This window comes from Balaenoptera physalus (genome assembly GCF_965194825.1).
Source record: "Balaenoptera physalus genome assembly, chromosome: 4".
NCBI lineage: Eukaryota > Metazoa > Chordata > Mammalia > Artiodactyla > Balaenopteridae > Balaenoptera > Balaenoptera physalus.
In genome coordinates, this window is record NC_138891.1 from 49,239,236 (window position 1) to 49,259,992 (window position 20,757).

At 37.4% G+C, this 20,757-nt stretch overlaps 1 protein-coding gene across 11 annotated transcripts in view; it reads right to left on the reverse strand.

Annotated features, from left to right (window-relative positions):
- Window positions 1–16,290: 16,290 nt before the first annotated feature.
- The window catches only part of MECOM (MDS1 and EVI1 complex locus), a 562,576-nt gene continuing 558,109 nt past the window's right edge, over window positions 16,291–20,757 (reverse strand). For all 11 annotated transcript variants that reach the window (XM_082458386.1, XM_082458384.1, XM_082458385.1 and 8 more), the window contains one exon: window positions 16,291–17,852. In XM_082458386.1, the coding sequence (XP_082314512.1) occupies window positions 17,718–17,852 (135 nt within the window). In that variant the 3' untranslated portion in view covers window positions 16,291–17,717. The remainder of the gene's footprint in view (window positions 17,853–20,757) is intronic.

A 20,757-nucleotide genomic window follows, 5' to 3' on the forward strand; every position in this document is an offset into this window, starting at 1 on the left:
AGAGGAACATTTTATTTACTAGATCACTGTTTTATTACAAAAGGATAGAACTCAGGAACAGCCAGATGGAAGAGATGCATAAGGTAAAGGATGGTGAAAGGGCACAGAGCTCCCATGTCCTCTTCGAGCTAGCCACTCCTCTCAAATCCCCACGTGCTGTGTTCACCAGCTCGGAAGCTTTCCAAACGCTGTCCTTTGATGTTTTTAGGGAGGCTTCTTTCTTTAAGCATGATTGATTAAATCATTGGCCACTGCTGATTGCTTCAAACTCCAGCCCTTCTCCCATCCTCAGAAGACAGGGGTGGGAATAAAATTTCCAACCCTTTAATCACATGGTTGGCTCCACTAGCAACCAGCCTCCATCCTCAGGTGTGGTCCAAACTTAGTCACCTCATGAACATAACAACATACATTTATTGGCTCTCATCACCTAGGAAATTCCAAGAGTTTTTAAAACTCTGTGCCAGAATTGGAGATGAAGACCAAACATATATTTCTTATTATAAATTGCAATACTACCCTTAGATTGCAAATTAAAAATTATGATTTTACTATGGATAACAGTTGCAAAAGTTTGAGAACAATGGAACCAATTATTCTCTCAGTTTCCAGTCTTGCGCATTGCAGTCTTTTATCCTAAGGTGAGCTTTCTATGTTCTAAATTTGATCACATTCTAGCTAAACTCGTCAGTGGCTCCTCATGGTCACCTGTAGTGTAAATCCATAGTCATCATGTAGCTTTAGGGATTTTTAGTCATCTGGATTCTCCAGCTTCATCTGCTACTCCCTCCCCATATGCATGCCTATCCAAACAGTCCTCTGCAATTCCTTGAACCCAGCATTCTTTCTTGTGGCTCTGGGCTCTTATACTGCTGTTTCTTTTATCCAGAATATGCTTCCCTCCATTGCCTGCCTCACTAAACTACAATACATACCATGTATGCTTCATGCTACTGGTATCCATGAAGCATCCCGAGACTTCCTTGGGAAGAATTCTGCGTGTATACCCACAGATGGTTTCATGGTAGTCAGCAAAATTTCCAAATTTTTTCCTCAGTGCAGGGCAGGGAGACTCAAAGATCCTTCCATGCTCCACATACAAGTTAACATTATGATGTATTTTCTTCCAATGTATATGCTAACTTTTACAAAATTTTAATTACATCATACACAGTTCTGTTTTTGTCATTTTACTTTATCATGGTATCATAAGAATTTTTCCATGTTATCTCTTTTTCTTTTTTAGTACGGCATTATAAATATCTTTAAAATATATTATCAGGCTACTGATTTGAAAAATAAAGTTGCTGATGGTATGAAGGGCTGATGGGAGTATGAACAGACTAGAACCAGGGAAATCAGTCAGAAGTCTACTCAATCAGCCAGGCAAGAGACAAGAGACGAAGAGGGCTAAAATAATGCAGAGCAAACGAGAAAAAAAGGAGCAAGAAGGCATGGAACAGATACAAGAGAACTTAGTGAAGAGGAACTGATGGGCCTTGGTGAAAGATCCCATGTGGCAGATCAGGTGGAGGCAGGTGTTTCTATTAGGTGATGCTCTGAACCAGAACACAGAGGAAACTTCCTGGAGGGAAGTCTTGCAGAGGACAGGGATGAGTTGGCACAAGTAGAACCATTTGACGAGTCTTCAACATACAGACAATAGTTGAAGGATTCAGAGTTTAATAAATTATGGAAAATAAATTAGAGGAAATGTATAAAGTAAATATATTAAATTAGAAGTTTCAATGGTCAGAACTATCAGATTTCAAAAGTTTAGATATAATTTAGAGATTTTAGGGCAAGTCTTACTTCCAGGAAAATGAGTTAATACAAAATAAAATGTCATGCATGGGTCAGCTATGAGTAATATTTATATAATCAATATAAAATATATTCATGGGCTTCCCTGGTGGCGCAGTGGTTGAGAATCTGCCTGCCAATGCAGGGGACACGGGTTCGAGCCCTGGTCTGGGAAGATCCCACATGCCACGGAGCAACTAAGCCCGTGAGCCACAACTACTGAGCCTGCACGTCTGGAGCCTGTGCTCTGCAGCAGGAGAGGCCGCGATAGTGAGAGGCCCGCGCACCGCGATGAAGAGTGGCCCCCGCTTGCCGCAACTAAAGAAAGCCCTCGCACAGAAACAAAGACCCAACACAGCCAAAAATAAATAAATAAAATAAAATAAAATAAAATAAAATATATTCATTATCATAATTTTTTTTTAATTTTTTTTTTAATGATATTCTTGTCTGCTTACATTCTTTTTATGTATGTATGTATGTATGTATGGCTGTGTTGGGTCTTCGTTTCTGTGCGAGGGCTTTCTCTAGTTGCGGCGAGCGGGGGCCACTCTTCATCGCGGCGCGTGGGCCTCTCACTATCGCGGCCTCTCGTTGCCGCGCACAGGCTCCAGACGCACAGGCTCAGTAATTGTGGCTCACGGGCAGAGTTGCTCCGCGGCATGTGGGATCTTCCCAGACCAGGGCTCGAACCCGCGTCCTCTGCATTGGAAGGCAGATTCTCAACCACTGCGCCACCAGGGAAGCCCCTATCATAATTTTTAAACACAGTTTTTTTGAGCTATTTAGTAATTGTTATATAACCATGCTGGGGAGATAGGAGGAAGGAGTATGGAGGGATTATGTAAGACCGTTAAATTCTTATTTTCTATAGCAGGAATCTGAGGATAGTATCTAAAACTGAAACCAATGGATAACTATAATTTATCACATATAAATATAATAAATATATAAATATAAGCATATTATATATTAGCATAGAATATAATAAATACTTATTGCAATATAAGAATGTTATTTATAGATGAGTATTTAAATACCTAAAAGGCTTGAAATTATGTGCATGTGAAAGCAGGAAAAGGGAATCAGACAGGAGGCCAAAGGATTTTTAAAAATATTTATTATAAGGTATGTAATAATTTGATTTTTAAACTTCATAATAATTAAATAATAAGCTGATTAAGGTAAAAGCCTATATCTATACGTATACATAGGTATACATATATATGTATTTTAATGCACAATTATAAAAGGGGACAAATCATAAGTCCTACCTCAATGAATTATCATAAAGTGAACACTTCCATGTAACCATCACCCAGGTTAAGAAATAGAACATATTAGTACCCCAAAGTTCCTTTTTACGCTCACCACATCATTCACCTTTTCCTCCTATAGTGATTCACTATCCTGACTACTTAATTCATAGAATAGTACTACCTAGTCTTTTTAACTTTATATAAATTAAATAACACAGTATGTATTCTTTTGCCTCTTGAAGTAAAAGAAGCTTCTTTTGCTTAAAATTATGTTTAGTGAAATTCATCCATGTTGTTTCATGTAGCTGAACTCTTTCATTTTTAATGCTATGTAGTATTTTCCTGTATACAAATAACAGTCATTGGTATATTTATTCTACTTCTGATCAATACTTGAATAATTTAGTTTGGGGTTACTACGAATGATGCTTCTGTGAACACATTTGTACATGAATTATGGTGCAGATGCATACATATTTCTGTTCAGTAGCTGGATCCTGTGGCATAGCATATATTCACTTTTCATAGGTGATGTTTAAACAATTTTCCAAAGTAGTTGTACCAATTTATGCTCCAACTAGCAATGTGTGAGAGTTACCATTGCTGTATGTCTTACCAACACTTGGTATTGTCAGTCTTCTTAATTTTAGTAAGTCTAAAGTGTGGGAACGGGTATCTCGTTAAGGCTTTCTTTAATTGGTACTCCTTGCTTTTTGATGAAGTTGAATATTTAGATACCATCTTTTGTGAAGTATCTAAGTCTCTTGCCTATTTTTCTATTGAGATTATCTATCTTTTTCTATTGATTAGGAGGAGTTCATTGTGTATTGATTAGTATGAATTCATCATATATTTGGAAGACAAAATGTTCTAACCAATTATACTTTTGGTTAGAATTTTTGCATCCCATTTAAGGAAGATGTTTTATGTTAAATTCATGAAGATAGCCTTACTGTATGTCATGCCTAATTTTTGTTGTTTAGCTTTTGTTTTTAGACATACAATTCTGCTGGAAATAATTTCATTTTTTGGTATGGTGTGAGGTAAGTGTCAATTCTCCCTGGATCAATTTGTGAACTGAATGAGTCCCAGTTGAAAAACAACAAGTCAATAGGACTTTTTAAAACTAATAAGTTAATTCTAAAATTCCTTAAAAAAAAAAAAATCAGTAATGGCTAGCAAATTCTGAAAAAGTTAAACGATTGCATGGGATTGACCCATTAGCTGTGTAGGCTGTGCACTGAACAATTCTGGCATGGGGTAAGGTGGTGGGCATCATTAACCCTATAATTTATGTAAAAAATGGTCCTGAAAAGGAGTTATGTGCAACCTACATGGTTGTACAGAACAGCTTTGACCCTGCCATAAAACCTTCTAAAAAGCTATATTGATTAAAACTGTGTTATTGGCCACTCAATAGGTAGACTGATCTCCCAAAATAAAGCAAAATTCATATAGAAATCTAGTACGTGAAAAGGTGACATTTCAAATCAGCTGTAAAAAGATCAATTATTATTAATGATGTTTAGGAAACTAAATATAATCTCTACCTTATATCATACAACAAAACAAACTTTAGGCGAAACAAAATATAATTTAAAAATAATCAGAGTGGGAAGCTTCTCTCTACATAAAAGCAAACCAGAAAAGAAAGAAAAGGTTGATGAATTCCACTGCAAAAATAATCTTTGCAAAAGATAAGTTAAAAATTATAATTAATATCACAAATGAAAGGCTGTTTACTTAAATAGAGAGCTCCTTGGAATACAAAAACAGTAATCTAGAGAAATACAGGCAAAGGATTGGAACAGATAACTAAACAGATAACTTACATAAAATATGAAAAAACTAATGGTCTTTAAACATATGGAAAGATTCACACAACCTCACTCATAGTAAAGAAATACACTATGTTTTATCACTTTAGATTGACAAAGCTATCAGATTATTTGTTACTTTGATATGCAGAAACAAACACTCTCACACAATGATGATGACAACTCTTTAGAGATTAATTTAATGCCCACACTTTTTGACCTTGCATTTCTATGACTCCTTACGAGGATATTCATTAAAGTAGTTTCCAGTAGTAAAATATTGGAAACACCCCTAAATGGTCATTGGTAGGTGATTAGGTAGTCAAATTATGGTACAGTGGAATATTATGTACTTGAAAAAGGAGAAGAGAAGGCAGGAGGGGAGAATGAGAAAAAGAAGAAGATAACTTTATTTGAATTTAGATGCAATGATTTTTAAGAAAAATTAAGTTAAAAAAATCCATATAGTGTTCGACCATCTATGAAATAAAAAGACTAATATGCATGTCTTCTGGAGAGATATACAAGAATCGTACAACAGGATTTGCATTTGTGAAGCGGAACCAGGTTGCTGGGGTATAAGCGAAGAAAGAAAATTTATTTTTTACTTTGCTCCCTTTTATAATTTTTAAATTTTTACCAAGAGCAGATATTGCCTATGCAAAAAGATGAATAAAATAACAATAAAAATTAAAAAGAAAAAAACCAGAAAGGATTATAATAACACATGAATTTTGCACCAAAAGCTTCGTGTGTAACAATATTTGCAACCTTCTTTCCCACTATGTGGTAGTTATTACTATTCCCCCATGGTCCTGCATTAATAACAAAGCTGTAATCCTTATCCCAGTGTGTCTGGTTCCAACCATGAACTTTTTCCACTGTGCTTTCTCTTGCTATGACGTATTTTACTGGGATTCTCTTTAAAGCCAACTTGCTGGTGCCATATCCCACTAGTCAACTTCTAATCCATCCATCTTTTCACTTGCCCCTCTGAATTCCCTCTCTGCCCCCTCACGCTCACACAAACTCAACTCGTGTACATACAGAAATGACTTTATTTGGAAAGCAACCACCTACCGTGAAGTGACCCAGAACCTTACACTGTTCCATGGATAATTGTAGGAAACCAACAAATAGTTTTCATGCTCAAGACATATGTGAATAATTGGTCAAAGCTAAGTGGCATCCATCCTACTCTGCATAGCTGGACTGTTCATGCAACCCTCAACCCTTGCATTCCTCTGCAAACTGTTCTGTTTACACAGGCAAAATTCTAAGCACATGGATATATCTTAGGTTGTCTTCATGATCAGATCCCAAATGTTCAAAAGACAAGGAGAAGGATAAAGTGCTTGTAAAAAAATGTAATTGCTGGTTAATCAATGGGAAGGCAAAATAGCATCCCTTGCCACCAGGATAAAAGAGTGATTGAGTTCATAGCCTTTGGAGACAGATACAGCTGGGTGTGTTCCCAGATCTTTTATTAAGCTGCTGTGCAATCCTGGGTAAGTTTCTTAACTGCTTTAGCTTCAGTTTTCCAGATGATAAAATGGGAATAATAACATTAACTCATTGGTAGGATCGTTGTAACAAAAGAAATAAAAACATTATCTTCAGTGCTAGATACATACTAAGGATTCAATAAATAATAATTATTGTTTAGGTACTATTTGAATATCCCACAAGCCAAACCATCAGTAAGGCCTTATTGGCTCTCCCTCTACAACCTGACCCAAATGAGACACTTTTTCACCTCCTCTGCTGCTGGTTCCCTGGGTTATCTGATCTCCCCTATTCCATTCTTTCACCACATATCTCAGGGTGTCTGAGGATATTAACACACTTCTCCCTCTCCCTTCTACACAGTTCACCCAGATTATTCATGGAGGACCTCTTTCCAACATGAGGTCTCTATGGGGATGTCACCCTACCAAGATAGGCTTGCCTCAGCCAAGTACCATTTTGTTTTGTGTATTGTTAAAGGAATATTTGCCCTTCAAAATACGCTTGTGCTACATTGCATAATATCATACAGCTCTAAAATAAGACCCACTAAAATGTTTTGATTGTATGCTGAGCAATTGCCATTTCACATGTTTTTCTCTCACCATCATAGAGCCAAGTATTTTCTATCATTTTTTTGAGAAAGGAACAAAGGATCAAAGAATTTTCATATTTTTTCCAGCATATTTTAAGAAATTGTTCTCTTTTAGTGATTCTTAACTTTTTCATCATAATCAAGAAGAAAGTCTCAAATTAGAACTAAGATTTCCCTAACATCATTCTAACACTTCCTAATATCCCCCTTTTTCCAATAAAGCACAAATAGACAAAGAGATCACAGTCTTAAGTGGGCAACAGTGTTGTACTAATCAGTATAGGTCAGGTTTTGCTGTGGGTGAAAACACACTCAAGGTCTCAGTGCCTGAACTGAACAGAAGTATATTTCTTATTCACCATTCATATCTCAATGGGTTGGTGTTCAGGGTGGAAGCAAGTCTATGCCGTCACCACTCAGATAACAGGGCTGAGGTTACCATCTTATAGCTGCATCATCTGGGACCTGCAGCTTTCTTCTTTGTCACATCAGAGGAAGGGAATGAAGAGAACTGTGTAGTGTCAATTAAATTATTTGGCCTAAGAGTGCTACGTGTCACTAACCCTTACAGTCTTTTAGACAGAACTAGTCACATTGACCTCCCTAACCGGAACATGTGCTTTTCAATACACCCAGAGAGTAGTAACGTTGACTACAAGCATCTCCCTAGAATCTAGTAATATTGCTGTAGTTTTTCATTGTATTTATATTTATTACTAAGTGATATTTATGAAAAGTAGGTTTCTATGTATATGTTCTTTTAAGGTAAAATTATCAATGTATAAAAAATAAATCAAGAAAAAGAAAGTTAAACTAAGCAATGACTCAAGTGGTATACAGGTATAGCAAAAATTGTGGTGATAGTTAAATTGTTAAAATTGGGAATAGCTGTTCTTGCATGAGGTCACACAGCTAGTTTGTGACAAAAATGATAGAATTCCAGGTCTCTGACTCCACCACCATGCCCTCCCCATATTGCTGTTGCTTTTCCGAGAACTGTGGCAGACAATCAAGCCTATGTGATAATCTTAAATCTCTTCCAACTGTGAACATATGAAAGAGAGAAATTCTACTTTCTCTAATTATTCTTTATATATATATATATATATATATATATATATCTTTGGATGGCATTTTAAGAAAAAAAATGAAGGGCAACTGCTTTTTAGTCAACTTAAAAATTTTTTGGACTTATTGGAAGAATTTGGAGAGGAAATTATTGATTTTAAGTAATGAAAGAACAGTAAAAAAAAGTCACCCATTTACTAGTTTAAATAACAGTAGACACTAAATTAGTAAAGACCATATTAAAGATATTCAGAGCTAAACAATTTAAATCTTTATCTTTTAGCCCCTATATTTTGCTCAAGAGGTTTACAAAGCCACAGAGCTAAATGAATCTCCCTATTTATACTGTCACATAGATTTGCTTATCAAAAATTCTTCACTGAGATTTCCAATTTATCCTTCTGTTATTTTTTAAATCTGTCAGTTGAAGACCTTAATCCTTACTTTTGTCTTTAGCAAATGAATTTTGATGAAAGAATTGGTCCTTGACAAAAACAAAGCAAAGCAAAACAAAACAAAAAAATCTGCACTCATTTCTCCTTGTTACAACACATTTTCCCATCCTAGGTCAACAGAACCAGATCTGGATTGCAGCTACCATCTTCTGCTTCATAAGCCCCAGTCTTGCCCATTCAGAGAGTACTTCAAATCTGTCTCCTTACTGTCCATCTTCACCCTACTCTGACCTCTTCAAAAAATATGGCCTCTCCTTCCTACCACAGAGAAAAGGCCGATCAGATTCACTAATTCAAAATAATGCTGACTGAAATCACTTAATATGTCACCCCTCCTAGAATAATCCATTATTATTTTAAGTGAGGAGAATGTGACTGCCACAGACCAGGATGACTTCAATGCTGGTGGTGAGGAGATCTTTTTTGACAAGGTCATGACACTAACTGGCCTCCTGCTATCTTTGTTAACTCTGCTTCTTTGGGGGACTCTCTGATTCTTTGTTCTCCTGATTTATTTATCCTGTTTTAGAGATGCTGCTGCCTAAAAGAGATGATTGGAAAAAGCCAAAATTTTATCTTGCAGAGAAATAATGCAGAGGAAGTATTAAAAGTCAGCTTTGCCTTCTGAGATGTCAAATTGGGGTAAGGTTTTTAAACAAGATGCCTTTGACCACTTCTTTCTTGATTATGTGAGCTCGATACCATTCAGCTAGTTAGTCAAATGGGCCCTATTTCTGATGAGCAGTCAGAACTTGAAACTGAAATGAAATCGACACGAATCTACGTGTGAGAAGCGGCTACCGTAACTCTATTCTTATAATATGTACAATAAGTGTGTTGCATTAAAGACATGTTTCCCTTTCTTTATGTTGAACATAGAAACACGGTCTAGCACTTATGTCGTTGGTGTTGATTTAGGCACATTCAGAGGTACTCTAACCACTGAACTCACTATAGAAACCCTTGACCCCAGCTCTCTCACGGAACACTAGAATTGCACCCCACTCCACTCATACCCCACTCCTCACCCTGAGAATGGTTCACAGGGAAGTGGTCCAGAAAGCAGAAACTTGAGTTTGGACTCCACATCAGCTCTGTGACCTTGGACCTTGGACAAAACCATCACTGTCCTTTCTAGAGCTCACTGTTGTCACTTACAGAATGAGCAGTTTGGCCTCATCCAACACCCATAGTTGATGATCTGAAGCATATACATCACTTCCTCAGACAAAACCTCTTTTTTGTTCTCTTTTGTCCTGTTTAATAATTTGGAAGAAGCTTTTTGTTTGTTTTTATAATGTTTTTCTTATTTAAAAATTAATGCATGTTTATTTTTAGATAAAATAAAAATGTAGATAAGCAAAAAGAGGAAAACAAGTGAAATTCACGCAAAATCCTACTAACCAGCAAAATGTTACAGTATATAACCTCCAGTCATTTGTAACATGATTGTTCGGTTAATAATACGTTGAGATTATCTGTCCATGTACTTAACCATGGTCATGCAGACATAGCACAGTTTATTTCACCAAGTCTCTTTTGTTTGACTTCTATGCTGATAAAATTTTTAATTGTTATTAATGTTTAATGAACATCCATGGATGCAAATATTAGTGTGTAATGCTAATTAATATCTTAGAATGAATTCTTGGAATTGAGAGTCTCATGCTCATGAGGTATGCTCATAAAAAGAAATACATGTGTTTTTTTTTAACACAAGAGTAATTCATTCTCGTTGAAAGCATTAAAATAAAAGTGTGCACTGTAAAAAGTTACTCTCTCCACTCCACTCCTGGAGGTAACCACTGAGAATGGTTTGGAGTCCATCCATTGATTTAATGAAATTTGCAGAATAACCACAGTGTGCCATACTCTGTCGTAGTCACTGGGGACAAAACATTGATCAAAGTACACATAGTTAGTGCACTCATGGAGCTTAAGAATTTGGGAGTAGAGATCTTAAATCACCTACAAATATATATACAATGACAAATTGTAATGGGTGCACTGAACACGTAGTAAATGCTTTGATGGGAGGCTACAACAGGACTACTTAATTTACATTAACAGGTGGAGAAGAGTGAGGAGTTATCAGGGAAAGTTTCTCTGAGGAAGTAAGAGATAAGTTAAAATCTGAAGAGTAAGTTAATTTAGGCAACCAAGAACATGGCAACAGGGAGAAGCTGGGGGAGAGGGGTTCTGAACTGAGAAGGAGACAAGGGGAATCATTCCAAGTTCACAGCGTACAATGTGCAAAGTCCGTGGAAGTGGAGTTGAACTTGGTGACTGAAAGTAAAGAACACATGTGAGACAAACAAGTGGGAACAGACGTGAGAGGTAGGCAAAAACTGGGTCATGGAGGGCCCTGCAGGCCATGATGTGTTGATATCCATTCTAAAAGCGGTGGGAAGTTATTGGAGGATTTTCCTATTAAACTAGTATGTATATCTAGTTTCGGTGGTCCCATGCCAGATATGGTCTGTTGGCACTCAGCACCTTTCCTAGCATTCATCTTTATCACAGGAGCCTGGATGCTTGAAAACCTCACTCCTCAGACTCCCTTGCCAGCTGGTTTCCAGTGACGTGCAATGGAAGGCATTGATGGGAGGTTAGAAGGCAGCAGGAAGGGAGATTCCAGCAGCAGCAGCCCTGGCTCCACAACTCCGTGGTGAGGGTCACAGGCCACTTCCTAGTCTGATTTACATCCTTTTCTTCCTTTTGCTCTTTCAGCCCTTCCAAAGCTTTCAATGTTGTGTTAGTTTCTTCTGTACAGCAAATTGAATCAGCTATACGTACACATATATCCCCTCTTTTTTGGATTGCCTTCCCATTTAGGTCACCACAGAGCATTAAGTAGCGTTCCCTGTGCTATACAGTAGATTCTCATTATTTATCTATTTTATACATAGTAGTGTATGTATGTCAAAGCCCTTCCAATGCTTTTGTATGCAACCCTTTGCATTCAGTCCCTCTCTGCTTAAAATATTTAGAGTGGCTTCTGGTTTCCTTTCCAGACACTGGCTTACTGAATGTTTTTTATTGAGACAAATGCTTTAGTTTCTTACTCACCATGATTACTGCATGTGCCCCAAAGAAGTTTGTAAAATACTTTTATGAATCAATTCGCTTTAATTCTCAGTAACACATGGCTACTTGGCTACAGTTTTATTGCCAGTCTTGGTACAGTCATTAGTAGGAGTCATAGTTGAAGCACTTTAAAAAAATATAACAACAATCCTTACTTCAAGAATTCATTGAAGCAATTATTCCTTGGAGGATGGTTAAGTCCTATGTTTTCTGGAACAGTTCTAGTTTTGCATGTGCTATCATGTTATGCCTCTGATTACCCTTGACATTACCAAACCCTGTGTCCTGCCATGAAAATATTGGCCCTCACATATTTGTTTGTTTTCCTATCAATCAGCTGGTGTGGATATTTGTCGGTTTTGACATCCATAATTTATTCCCACTTATTTGGGAGGATTCTCTCATTTTGGCTATATGGGGACTGGCCTTTCCTGCCCCGTACCTTTAGATGAGTTTAATGGTTCTCTTGATCAAGTAGGATTTTAAATAGAGCCATTTTCATGCTCTATCTCTAGAATTTTAATCTAGACCCAGACTGACAAAAAAAAAAGCTAAACATAATGGTAGTTGATTCATCTTGATGATAACAGCCTAAGAGGTGGGTTCCAGCTTTGCCTACCCACTGGTTCTGGGTTATGCTGTAGGCCTGGGTCTCCGGCTTTCCCTTCAATTGTTATGAGCTCTCTTATACGCACCAATTAAGAGCTCTCTTAGTTTGCTTCTGTTTGAGTTGAATAGAATTATGTTCTTTCACCTTAAAGAACCACAGAGAGAGAGACTGTATTATTTCTTTTCCTTTTAATTGGAGTAAAAATATACTTAACATAAAATTTATCATCTTAACCACATTAAGTGTACAATTCAGTAGTGCTAAGTGCATTCACTTTATTGTGCAACCAATCTCCAGAACTCTTTTCATCTTGCAAAACTGAAATTCTATACCCATTAAACAACAACTCCCTATTCCTTCCTGCCACCAGACACTGGCAACCACCATTCTACTTTTAGCTCTATGAATCTGACTACTCCAGGGGTCTCAGATGAGTGGAATCACAGTATTTGTCTTTTTGTGACTAGTTTATTTCACTTAGCATAATGTCCTCAAAGTTTATCGATGTTGTAGCATGTGTCAGAATTTTCTTCCTTTTTAAGACTGAATAATACTCCATTGTTTGTATATTACACATTTTGTTTTTCTAATTCATTCATCATGGATACTCGAGTTGCTTTTACTTCTTGGCTAGTGTGAATAACGTTGCTATGAACATGAGTGTACAAAATCTCTTTGAGATCCTGCTTTCAATTCCTCTTGGATGTATACCTAGAAGTGGAATTGCTAGATCATATGATAATTCTACTTTTAATATTTTCAGGAACTGCCATACTGTTTTCCATAGTGGCTGAACCATTTTACTTTCCCACCAACAGTGCACAAAAGTTCCAATTTCTTTACACTCTTGCCAGCACTTGTTAATCTCTGGATTTTTTTTTTTATAGTTGCCACCTTACATCCTTCTTCTAAATATTTTAAACACTTTCTAAATGTTGCACCAAGGACAGTCTCTTGTATTCAGAAATGAGTTATGTAGAATATAATGAACAATTAAATTCTAACCTAAGTCTCTTGGGGGAAGAGCTAGCTGGCTCTCTAAACTCTCTTTGGGGCTCCTGGACCCAGTCTATTAGTTTTTCTCATTTTACTCTTCCCACTTCTCTCCACAATCCTTCCCTTAAGAATTCTTTGAACCTGGGGAAAATGAAATGAGTACACATTTTTAACTATACTTGCTTTCGCATTTGATTTCTCTCATGAGTCTGCTAACCATCTAAAAAGGGTTTAACTCATGCCATGTTACTAATTTCAAAAGTTCTTTTTCAAAAAGGATTAGGAGGAAACTCAAGATACCTGCTGAAAATTTGTAAACAAGATGACTCAGACCCTTCTCTTATTAAGGAAGCATTTAGGATCTTTTAAAAGCACTGGTGTCATTGGTTCTGACTTGAGATAACCTGAATAGAAAAAGCCCGGGAACCAGTGCTTGGTGCCCACCTTTCAAACCCTTCACAGCCAAGACTCAGACTCCTAAATGTCTCCGGGGCACATTTGCATGTCCAACAGCCTTACTCTCTGTGGGCACATAGCCTTGGTTTGGAACAGTCCTTTTTGGAGTTCTTTAGCTGTGCCTGAACCAGGAGTTCTGAGACGCTTGCCTAAGTGTGGGCTAAGGAGGCAGGCACTCCTGGATTCTCAGCCAGCCAGATCCAAGCAGGGTGACTTTGAAGTAGGTTCTTAAACTCTCTGAGCTCCAGTTTCCTCATCTGTGAAACAGGAATAATACTTCCTGCATGCAGGCTTACTGTGATGATTAATGGAGCTAATGGATATACACATTCCCAGCATGACATTGGCGTAACAGGCAGTTTAAAAACATTTTATTTATTCTGTGCAGAAAAAAAAGACTGGTTGATGGTCATTATCTGAAAATAAAAGTGTGAGTGTGCTTATTCTTTGAATATGTTTTCTTAACTGTCCTTGGATTTTTGGAGAGCTCTCAACAATCAGACTGGATGGCTCATGTTTTCAAAGGGCTGAGTTTTCTTTATTTTTCAAAGTTACATATTTGTTCAAGAAACATAATTAGGAGTTTGGGGTTAACAGATACACACTGCTATATATAAAGTAGATAACAAACAAGGACCTAGTATAGCACAGAGAACTATACTCAGTATTTTATAATAACCTATAAGGGAAAAGAATCTGAAAAAGAATATATATGTATATATATATACACACACACACATATGTATAACTGAATCTCTTTGCTGAACACCTGAAATTAACACAGTGTAAATCAACTATACTTCAATAAAAAAAATTTAAAAAGAAACATCTCTAACATCTTTTCCAAAAAAAGGTCCATATCCACTTTTATACACTCTAGAACAGATTTCTGTTATATTCTAAAAATTTCTTCTTAGCACAGTGTTTGTGTACGTGTGTATACACACACACACATTCTATTCTCTTATCACCATAAAAATTATGAAGCGCCTGCATGTGTAGAACTTTTGCCAAATATTTCTAAAAATGTATTTTGATTTTCAACATCCACAGAAACCCAGTGCAGTAGCAGGAGAAGCAGGTATTATTACCCTGGTTTCACAGATGAGATTCTGAAAGGTATGTGACTTGCCCGAGACCTCAAAGCCGCTAAAGTAATGGAGCCACAATTCAAACCCAGGCCTTCAGCTTCCAAATCCAATATTGTCTCTACCGCATCTCACAGCCTCCCCACAGGGCCGTGCGGTGGACTGCTGGAGAGATGAATGTAAAAGAAAGCAGAAATGTAAGGCTTGAAAGCCTCTTTGGAATTTGGAGGCACTAAGCATTAGCAAACTACTGAAATGTCATGCTCAGAGTCTAACAAGAATTCAGTAGCGACGGGAGTATTAGAATGGCTTCAGAATTTATAGGTATTTTCTTTAAAACAAAGGAAAATGCACAACACGTTCCCAGTCTCCACTTTCTCGAATGTGTTGTTCTTATATCTCAAACACTAGATTCTTCTTCTCGTCTGTATACACCAGATTTATAGCTTTAGTATATTTTCTCAGCACTTCCTGTGCACACTCTCTATTTAAAAAATCAATATTTATACCCCACATATTTAATTCTTATACTATTGACATTTAGAAAGGATGTGAGGAGGTTTCCCTGTATCTGGCATTTTGGCTAAGAATGAATAAATAAACAAACGGAGAAATTAGTCTGGATCTACTTCCACGTGTCATACTTATTTAATATGCAGACCTTGTTAAAACCTCTACAGCTGGCCAAGTTGAAATAACCATATTCTAAAACAGTTGGCATTATATGTAAGGTGCAAAAAAATATTCATAATGGCTCCCCCACCAGAGAATTTATTGTATGGAAATACCACTCCTCACATTCCAACTCTGTGTGTACATATATGAACACACAGAAGCAATTACGTGCATAAAAATTAAAATACCATAGCTTACACTAGTGAAAAGCAGAAAACATAAATTTTCAACAAAATCTGAATGGTTAAAGACATCATAGTAGATCAAACCTGATGGAATACGGAGCAACTGCTAAATGATTATTTTGAAGAGTTTGTAGCAATATGCAGTTTTTGTGCGGTTTTTTTGGTAGAGAAAGAAAACTCGAAATCACATCTACCCTCTGATTCTAACCATGAAAATATGATATTTTGCATGTGGACAAAGACTTAAAATGATCATAGAAAAGTTAAAGGGTCCCCACCACTTTGGGAATCAATTAACAGTATTTGGGTAATTAAAAACAAAAATAAGAAACAGAACGCCTTTTGGCAGGCACTAGGTAAAATCGAGAAGAAAAACTGTAGGTTGCTCTGTCCTAACTAAAACGGGTACTGCAGACATGGAGTGATCCTAAAGGACCACGTAGTGTTGCACCTGAGCCCTGACTTTGTACCACATGGAGAAAGTCCAGAGCAATGAGTGGGAGATAGTCCAAGTCCCTCTGGGCCAAGGGCTATCCTTCATGTCATCTCAAAACTATACACACATGCTCTACATTCCATGTATCTATTAGGGCATCAAAGTCCCAGACAGCATATCTTTAAATCATTGGATCCCAAAGGGAAACCAAAATTGCATGAGAAGGGAAAATACCACACTGTGGGAAAAATAACCATTTTTGTAAGTCTTTATTTTTTAGTTGCTCCTCCCATAGTAACGCACTGAAAGGCATAACAGTTTATATTGTACAAAGCATTGGAAGAAAGTACCTCAACTTGCCGATTATTTCAAAATGAGATTACAAACAAAAAGAAAACAAATCTGGTTCCTCGATAAAGGGCAAAATAACTGAATACAGTCTGTTATTTACGTCTCTCTTTTAACATAAGGTCTGGAACACTTCATTTTACAAATAGGATTAACATGAACATAACAACGCACAAGCTTGCAGACAACCAGCATAAAATATGGGGTACAGTTTTTAATCAGAAGAATCATGCTTTCATGAAAGAAATTATAATCGTTTATACAATTGAATCAATTTCAGTATTACAAAAACTAAGTTGCATCTATTCGTATTTAGCTCATTAAGAAGGAAAACAAAACGACAACAAAAAAAGGAATGTTAAGAAAAGCCAAACACCATTTGGCACTCCCATACACAGGTCGAGTCACCTTGGTCCTTGAAATTCAAAAAGGGGTGTGCCTCGGACGTCAGAAAGTAGTGGCTGACTGGAACAGTGCTATTTTAATCAACAAACAATAGTTTGCCAACAAATAAATACATGATACACGCAACACACACAAAAAATTAAACATTAAAAAACAGTGACATGATTGTCTAAAATTAAGATGTTATTACAAGGATTTGGCAAACCTTCTATTAGCGTAGTGGTACAGCGGTACTGGTGATGAACAGGTTACTTCACTGACTTAACCTCTTTGAGCATTGAACATCCATAGTTTACAATGTACACATACCCTTGTTCCCTCGTTTTAAACAATGTACTTAAAGAAGGCAAAAGTTAATGGGAAAAAAATACTCCCTGTTATCAGTTTCTATAATAATCAAGTGTGCATTTCATCCAACTACTTCTGTCTTCGAAGGGTTAAATTACATAAAACTTTAACAAAGCAAGAAAATTAAATCTGTAATTAAAAGCAACTGTTCCCAATCATGTGTCAGGTGATCTTGTACAAAAAGGAATTCAGTTTCTATGGAGTGTTCATTCGTATCAATGCTGCCATCTTAACTGCTCCTCTCACCCACCCACTCCCAGGGGCAAGGTGAACGGGAAGACGCTTTCTGCCCAGCAAGTTTTTCATTTTTATTGAATCATTTTAAGTCGCATTGATCCTCCAGAAGTCAGCAGCTGCCTTTGCTGTGCAAAACAAAATATCGAGAATAAATAGTTTCTTTTTCTTTCTTTCTTTCTTTTTTTTTTTTTTTTTTTAATCATTCAGTTTAAGGTCCCCAGACTTTACATGAGTGACCCTTCAGGTTTATAAGGCATTCTGCTCAGCAGTCTTTTAAATAGTCCTATGTGAAAGAGCCATGCTACCGTTGGACTTGGTCCCATTCTGGTCGACCTTGGGAATGTCATACGTGGCTTATGGACTGGATAGCACTGGATTCCGCCGCAGCCCTGGCCATACTGTGCCACACGTTGGAAGAATTGTGGGATGAAGAATGGAGGGACTCCTTGTCGGACAATGACAACATCATAGCATATGCCTGAGGTAAAAAGGAGAGACTCGGTAAATGGCATTTGAAAAACATCACTTTTCATTCGAAGGATATCTTTGGTGAATGTTACAAAGAGAAGGGACCTTGAGAAAGAGCATCCCTCATGGGTGTGTTTGGAAGAGTGCGGGACATTTTCTTGTGTTATAACGACATGGAGTTACGGCTGGCCTTCATTGCCTCGGGGCCACAAAAGTGACACAGTCTGCAGAACAAAAAATTAATGACCCAACCTAGAATGACAACAGTGCCCCCATTAAAAAACAGAAGTCATCCCCCTCCCCGACCTTAACTATAATAACCATCCATCCACTGTCTATGCACATGTTCAACTCACCCACAATATTACTGAATGCTTACAACTGAAACTGCAAATACAAATAAGAGACAGGCCTGCCTTGACAGCACTCTGGTCCAGAGGAAACAGTCCCACGGACTCCTGCACTGGATAATTGAGAGCACTGAAGGTGAAATGACTCGCCCAGAGTCACTCACCTAGAGGGGAGGAGGCATAAGTAAAACTTATTTCTGCCCAGCTTTGAATGCTTTGTCCATTTCCCCTCCACGCTTGAAGTATTCAATGCTGACACTCAAAGACCTTGAAAGTCGAGGTAAATCAAGTCGGTTCTACCAAAAAATAAAACAAAACACAAGACCCAACAAAGTTCTAACCCCTGTGCTCTAGTATCTGCCAGCATCAGGTGCACAGGGTTGCTCAAAGTCAAAGTCTAAATAACTGTTCAGAGAATCTCCCCATTTGCTGCCAAGTAAAATATTCAAATGAAATGTTTGGTCTTGACTTAGGAGTGAACTTTTCACTGTTGATTTGTTGGTCTCATCCACTGCTAAACTTGCTTGTCAAAATGCTGCTGAAGAGGAATCATTAAAGTCCTGCCAAAGACATTCCACCGTTGGTAAACAAAGACAAAATGCCTCTGTTGTTAAGCAGAATTTCATCTCTGGGAGTCGTGCTGAGACATGTGGCCGGTCTGTGGTTTCTTCCGTAATCATGGCATTCAGTTAGAAAATCTGCTCTCGCAGACTGATTTTGATTTGCTGGGTGATTGCTCTCAATGTACACATTTGACTTTTATGTATGCTATTTGCCTTCTGGACCTCTACAAAATCTCAGCAGACATGTTACAAATATTTCTTAAGCATCTACTCTATGCCAGGCACTGTGCTATGTCCCAGGGAATCAAGGATAAATAACATAGAGTCTTTGTCCTTTGTAGGGTTTAAAGTGTGGGTGAAGTGAGCATTGAACTTTATTCCAATTACATACCCACATTTAGAGATCAAGATGAACACTATTCTGAAATGGTTTTAACAAAACTCATTCTTTTTTTTTTTAACTCATTCTGATATGTGGAAAAATAAAAGGGATTACAAGAAAATTTTTGAAATCCTGAGGTTTTTTTTGTTTGTTTGTTTGTTTTTTTGCCTGCGTTGGGTCTTCATTGCGGTGCACGGGCTTTCTCCAGTTATGACAAGTGGGGTCTACTCTTCGTTGCGGTGCACGGGCTTCTCATTGTGGCGGCTTCTCTTGTTGCGGAGCACGGGCTCTAGGCATGTGGGCTTCAGTAGCTGTGGCTGGCGGGCTTAGTTGCTCTGAGGCATGTGGGATCTTCCCAGACCAGGGCTTGAACCCGTGTCCCCTACATTGGCAGGAGGATTCTTAACCAGTGCACCACCAGGGAAGACCCAAAATCCTGAGTTTTAATCCTGGCTTTTAACCTGCCTCTATTCAGCTAGCTGCGTGACCTTGGGCAAGTTGCTTAATCTTTCAAGGTTACTTCCCTCATATGAGATGTGGATAATAATAATAAAAACTTACCTCCAATGGTTGTGGAGGAACCACAAGCACTAACTTACATAAAGTGCTTAGCTTAGTGTCCCTGATGTAAACAGTACCTGTTATCATGAAACTAATTTTTGTAGGATAGGGTTTTTCAGGGAAAACTCCATACAGAAGGCAGCCACTGTTGTATTGGTCAACTATTTTGGATTCAATCACTATAAAAATCACAGAGTAAATATATGAGTTTTGAGTAAAGCATCTGAATCTATTCAGATTCTAGAAAATGATAAATATGGAATGTCTGCCTTTTGGTAATCAAAGGAAATAAACATTTTCATGCACAAGGATCAGTGCCGAGCACATAACTGACAGTTAATGACAACTGAATGAATGAATAAAGTCTCATGAAACAAAGTCAGTTTGCAAAAAGGCATGACCATCTTCAGATTGATATATATATGACATTATCAAGTAACAATAAAAATATGAGCTAAAGTTGCAAAATGCAAGTACTTCTTGTGAAGGTAATTGTTAGCCCAGCTGGGCCGGGACTTTATATATCAAAATGCTGGTACTGAAATATATCATTTCCATTATCTTTAAGTTCCCAGGACCCTTTGCTTTCTATCACTGTGACAGTTTCAGGAATTTTCAGGTATTGTGCCTTATAATGTCATAATTTGGGGTGGAATAATTAAAAGAAATTTTAGAAAAAGAAAGAAAAGCTGGCTCCCCCACTTTCTCTGATCCACTAGCAAGGAAGAACGGGAAATCAAGAGTCAAAAAAATATATTGGCCACTTCTTACGGCTGTCTCCACGTGAAAATGAGATGTCTACTCTGGCTGGTTTACTTTTAATGTTAGAAAATGAAAAATTCATTTTTATCCTCATTCAGTGATAGAGCAGGAAGGGATATTAGACCTCTTCTCCACTCACCCCACTTTACAATGAGGAAATGGTACCCATAGTTGTGAAGTGATGTTCTCAAGTTTATGGAGCTAGGCAGCTCCAGAGTTGAGGGTGGGTGCTTTCACTTCAATTCAGAAAGAACATTTATGTTGCCTATTACCATACATGATATCTTAAGACTTTTT